Source organism: Arachis duranensis, chromosome 2 (genome assembly GCF_000817695.3).
Source record: "Arachis duranensis cultivar V14167 chromosome 2, aradu.V14167.gnm2.J7QH, whole genome shotgun sequence".
NCBI lineage: Eukaryota > Viridiplantae > Streptophyta > Magnoliopsida > Fabales > Fabaceae > Arachis > Arachis duranensis.
In genome coordinates this window covers 92,839,313-92,845,312 of record NC_029773.3, presented here as the reverse complement: position 1 = coordinate 92,845,312, position 6,000 = coordinate 92,839,313, and the positions used below count along the sequence as shown (strand labels likewise).

General features: G+C 33.2%; 1 protein-coding gene across 1 annotated transcript; it reads right to left on the bottom strand.

The window, feature by feature from the left end:
- Nucleotides 1-607: 607 nt before the first annotated feature.
- LOC107476227 (leucine-rich repeat receptor-like protein kinase PXC1) lies at nt 608-3,372 on the bottom strand. The gene is made up of 3 exons (XM_016096002.3): nt 2,820-3,372; nt 1,595-2,579; nt 608-1,385 (listed from the first exon to the last, which is right to left on the bottom strand). The coding sequence occupies exons 1-3, from the start codon at nt 3,285-3,287 to the stop codon at nt 700-702; spliced, it is 2,139 nt and encodes a 712-aa protein (XP_015951488.2). The 5' UTR covers nt 3,288-3,372; the 3' UTR covers nt 608-699.
- Between the last annotated feature and the right edge of the window lie 2,628 nt (nt 3,373-6,000).

Sequence of the window (6,000 nt, the reverse complement as noted above, 5' to 3'; positions counted from 1 at the left end):
TAGGGAAAAAAAGAAAAGAAAAAAGAATGCTTGTGTATATCATTCCTAGATGAATTGTACTGTACTGTAGTATAGTAGTAGTAGTAGTAGTAGGCTTCCTTTGTTAATAAATGTAAACATATTTGGAGTAATTTAATTCAAAATCCAACTTTATTATTTGCAAGTCATTATAAATGGTAAAATCTTTAGTCCAAAGTAATAGCATAGAAATATTGTGTTTAATAATTTGGGTACTCATTAGTTGTAATTTGAAAGTTATGTTATATCTGAGCATGCCTGCCTTCATGATATCTCATTATAAGACTGCATGATTTCGATTTCGAAGTTGCATTAAAAAAAGTTTGGATGAAGTTGCATCTAAGCTTAAATGATAGTAGGAATTTAACTTAGTGGTTCCAATAAAGAAGTACTTCAATATCTTCAAATTGTACAAGAACCCAATGCATTCCACCATTTTTTATCGGTTATGTCTAAAAAACTACTGATGCAAAATTAATTCTAAAGCCCAAACTGATTATTTAACAATGGAATTCCACAAAGCTTTTAAATTTTACAAAGAACACTTAAATTAACACCAATAAGCAAGGTGCAGTGAGACAATGCCACAGAAAGAGAAGCAGAGAAATTTACTTACTTAAACTAATAATTCTACAATGACATCAATTATATATACTAGGTATTAAAAAGTGCTCTTAACACTTAAGCTATACCATCTTCAGTGGTGGGAATGGAAGGTGAAAGTGAATTCCTTGATTCATCATAGTCCTCTCCAAGGGGTGATTGCTCCACCCTGATCTCTTCAATCATCTTTGCAACTTCTGCCATCGTTGGCCTCTTCTCCGGCTGCGGCGCCACACAAGCCAACCCAACATGCAGCATTGAAACAAGCTCCTCCTCAATGTTCTTGTACCTCAATAACTCCTGATCAAACACCTCACCGGTCCACTCTTCCTTCACGACCGACCGAACCCATTTAGGAAGATCCAAAGCAAGTTCTTCCTCGTCGTCTGGGCCACCACGAGGGCGAGCAGGGGAAGGGTAAGCCGATGAGGGAGCCCTTCCAGTTAGGACTTCCAAAAGCAAGACACCAAAACTATACACATCTGCCTGCTGAGACAGCCTCTTTTGTTCGGCCTGTTCCGGAGCTCTGTACCCTCCCAACCTTGCAATGGCATGAACAGGGTTCAATAGAAGGGATAAACCAAAGTCTGAGATGCAAGCAACACCATTCTTGTCAAGAAGCACATTGGAAGATTTCACATTTCCATGAGGCACTTTGGCTGAACTATACTCTGCATGGATCCTAGCAAGGCCTCTAGCTGCTCCTAACACCAAGCTTATTCTTGTGGTCCAATCTAATGGAATTCTTCCAGGACCACGGTTCCCTATCAGTATCCAATATCCAAAAGAATAATCAGAGCAAGACAATTAATTAGTAAGGATTGAATTCAATAGTGTTAGTCTTAAAGTTTCAACACTAATTAGTAAAAGATATGCAGCTTCTCATTTCTTGTATGTAACATAATCATGGTATCATGGTATATAGACAAACATAGATACTAATACAAAAATTGAATATCACTGAATTAGTTACCATGAAGAAGAGCATGGAGGCTTCCATTGGGGAGATAATCATAGACAAGAAGCTTCTCTTCCTTAGCATAGTAATATGCTCTGAGTCTAACAATGTTTGGATGCTTCAACCTCCCTATAACCTCCATGTATTGTTCAAATTCATGCCTTACACAAGGGTTTGTATCTTTAAGCCTTTTAACTGCAACAGTGCAACCATCATCAAGCACTGCCCTATACACAGTTCCCAAACTACCCTTCCCAAGCATCTCAGCAGAAGCTCTTAGCAGATCCTCAAGCTCAAACTGGTTCCTCCTATCAAAGAACACAAGCTTGCTTCCATCACTTCCACTAGTTCCATCACTATCACCACCACCATTAACAACAACACCATTTGCATAAACCTTCTTGTTCTTGTTCCTGTTCTTGTTCTTGTTCTTTTCACTGCCGTAGCCGCCGCTAGTACTACTTCCACTACTCTTCCTCTTACCACTCTCACTTCCAACATAGGAACCAGAATTAGACCCTCTTTCTCTTCCACAACATTGAGCAACAAGAAAAGATGTTACCACCACCAATGCAACACAATTTGCCAAAACAATGGCTACAATGGCACCAGGGCTTAACCCTTTATGATGGTGGTGTGGTGTTCCTGGCCTTGCAACCTCACTTGTTTGTGGCATTGAGCTTGGATTTGAAGGAACAGTTTGTCCCAAATCATCATCATGACCATCTTCACCACCATAATTAGGAGGAGAATTCTCATTGGCAAATGAACAAACAGGTAGTGGGCTTGCACCACATAGACCCTCATTTCCATAGAAGCTTTCAGCACCAAACTTCTTGAGCATTTGGTCAGGTAACTTTCCATACAACTCATTGTTGGTCATGTTGAGCTCACTGAGATTCTCCATGGAAGATGAAAGGTCAGGTATGAAGCCACTGAGCACATTGTCTTGAAGCCTCAGAGTAAGAAGCTTTGTCAAATTCAACAGTTCCTTTGGAACCTGATCCAAAATAATCTTAGCTTAGCCAAATGCACTTACATTAATTATTTCTTACTTAATTACTTAACAAATATATATATCATATAATTAAATTGTAGTTGGACTCGCAATTAAGTTGTGCAAAAATATAAATAGTTCTAAAGGTAAAAATTTACGTGCAGTTTATTGATAATTAAAAATTATTATCTCATAATTTAGTCAAATATATTAAATTATTTAAATTGCGTTATTAGCATGCACCTTGCCACCTATGTTGTTGCCGGACAGGTCGAGGCGGAGGAGGCCGGCAACAGAAGATATCTCCGGTGGAATCTCGCCGGAGAGATCGTTGCCGGAGAGATAGAGAAGCACGAGGTTGGTGCAATTGGAGATTAAAGGTGCAATGGTGCCGTTTAAACGGTTGTCGTGAAGATCAAGAAAGCGAAGGTGAGTGAGGAAGGAGAGAGGTGTTAAGGGTCCTCTAAGGTTAAGGGAAGGTAGGGAGAGTGTGGTGACACGGTTGTTTGGGGAGCAAGAAACTCCGCGCCATGGCGCGGCCGAGGAGCAGGCGTCGGCGCCGGTCCAGTTAGGGAGGAGGTGGCCGTGGATGTCGGCTTGGAGGCGGAAGAGGGTGAGTGCATGTGTGTCATTGTGGTGGCTCAATGCTTGTTGTGGTGTAAGAACAATGATAATGGTGGTGATGATGGTGAAGAACAAGAGCTTGTTCATGATAATATGTTGTTCTTTGATCGTTTTGAGAATGTTTGCATTGATTGTTTGTGTTTGTGTTTTGATATTTGTTAAAAGGAGGGAAGTGGAAGCAATAATAATAATAATGAGTGTGTTTTGCATTTAAAAGAAGTGAAAGTGTGTTCTTTTTCTTTCTCTTCTTTAGAAAAATGTGCAGTAGGTTAGGGTTTTTTTTTTTTTACGGTATTCTCCGAATCGACAAATCAAAAGGACTAATTCGATACGGATCTGAATTTTATTTAAGAATTTGTCACTAGTTAATAGGCTATTGTATACATAAAGTAGAATTCAAATTTTCAATACTTATTTAAACAAATGAACGAGCTTACCACTCGATCAATCATTATAACTTAGGGTTTTATTTATTTTAATATGTGCTCTCACTCTAATCTATTTTCATAATCGTCGTTACAAATCTGACATACAGCAACGGTTTTAAAAATAGTTACTACTTATCGATTTTTTTGTAGTGCGACTCATGAATTATCTTGTCATTACGTAGAAAATTATGACCTAATAGTTAGATGTAATTTTATCCCACCTAGTATTTTTCATGGTGATTAAACATAAAAAATATCAATTTGTAGAAATTGTGATTATTGTCTACATACATTAATTTTGTAAAGATATTGAATTTTGTATCATCATATGGATAGATTAAATTATTTAATATTTTATTAATTGTTTGCTATCTTAAAAAAATAGATAACACAATTTTTAACTAAATAATAGTGCAACTCCTTTTTATAATCATAATACATATAATATATAACAATTAAACCCTAAATATTAAACAATATCGGATGGTGATTAGGATAGATGTAATATTAAACATGATGATTAAAGGTGGCAGCTAATTTTGGGATGGTTGTTGTGTGAATGATTGTTGTTGTCCACTCCTCTAAAGAAACAAGAATGATTTGTGTTCAGAGATTTTTGCTTTTTTCTTTTTTCATGTTTTGTTCTGCAAAAAGTGGGAAAAGGAAGAAAAATGTTATGCTTTGCTTCTTGATCTTGGTGACCATGAGCTATGGTGTATGGTCCCTAATATTTTATAATATAGGGAGTGTCATTCACATAACATGCTCCTATGTTATAGGATTGAATTTAGTAGTAATAGAAAATATTAATAATAAAAGAGTGAAATGAAGAGAAAAAAAATTACAAAAATTTAAGTTTAAATTTGGGTGAAATTATTGTATGTTTTCTTGTTTTTTCCTTTAATTTGATGTTTTCTTTTTGATAAGTCACTAAATAGTAAATACTACTCCACTTTTTGTTATTTAGTAACATAAAATAATGGCCTAATGTTTATAGGTTCAAGATCCTAGCTCATGAGCATTTGATTTCATGAAACACTTTTGATTCTAACGGAGGATATGAAACTGATTTTCATGCATGTAATAGTTTTCAACAAAGGAAGCCTATTCCTATATTTTTTTTTTAATTAGGTTTCTTTCAGTATTAATTGGCTTAATTTTATAAGAACCCAACTTAAAAAAAAATTGATTCAGGAATCCAAATAAGAGGAAAAAAAAGTGTAAAGACCCAATTTAAAAAAAATTGGTACAAGGGTTCAATTAAAAAGAAAAAAATATAATGACTTAATTAAAAATTTTGTGAAATTATAGAGACCAACAGAGTAATTAAACCTTATCTAAAAGTAAAGATAAAAAAAATTGAAATCTATTTTTTTATTTTTAAATTTTATGTCTAACATTTAGGTGCGAATCTAATATTCAAACCGTATTTACATTGACTTTCAAATTATAATATTTATTAGTGGACAATAGCATGTACAAAAATAAAACTAAATACATTATTATATATAAATTGATATCTATAGGAATGAAACTTTATTTAATCCACATTAATATTATGGTAGCCTTATGTTAACTACATGCAAATACTATTTTCTCATATATGCTACTGAAAGTTGAGACTCAATAAACTCATCAACGAAAAATATTGGTTAACTTATATGGCAATTGTATTACACAAGTAGAAAAAAAAATTCGATAGATTCTCTCAAAAATTTTATTTAATACTCTTTATTACATTATAGTTATGATATACTTTTAAATTTTTTAAAGACTTGTATAGAGATATATTTAATGATTATTCACCAAGGATTCATAATTTTTTCTGCATTAACTAACTACTTAATAGAACTAATAAATATATTATTATATCATCACGAAAAAATAATTGACAAAAATTTATGGCTAACACTAACATACTATAATCTTCTTATATATATATGTTTGATGTAATATTTTTTTAAAATATATTTATTATATATAGTTTATAAAAAAATATTTTGTTAACTCCACAAATTAAAATTATGATCTTTTAATTTTATTATAACATATTTATCCTTAATTCTAAATAATCTATTATTATCATCCATATTTGTAAAAACCTTTTGATACCTTCTATCCTTCTAAGGTCAACTTTTTCTTATTGAGGAAGTATAAAGCTTTTGAGAGAGTTGACTGTTGACAATATTCACATCTAAATAATTGTTAGGTGATCACTTTACTCATTTTGTTTTTATCTTTCAATTTTTCAACACAGGCAATAATTCCGTTTAATTTGCTTTCTCCATATAAATTATTACCTCAATAATAAGGCCAAAATAACTATTTGTTTCCTTACATAAATATCAATGTAAATTTTTACATTAACAATG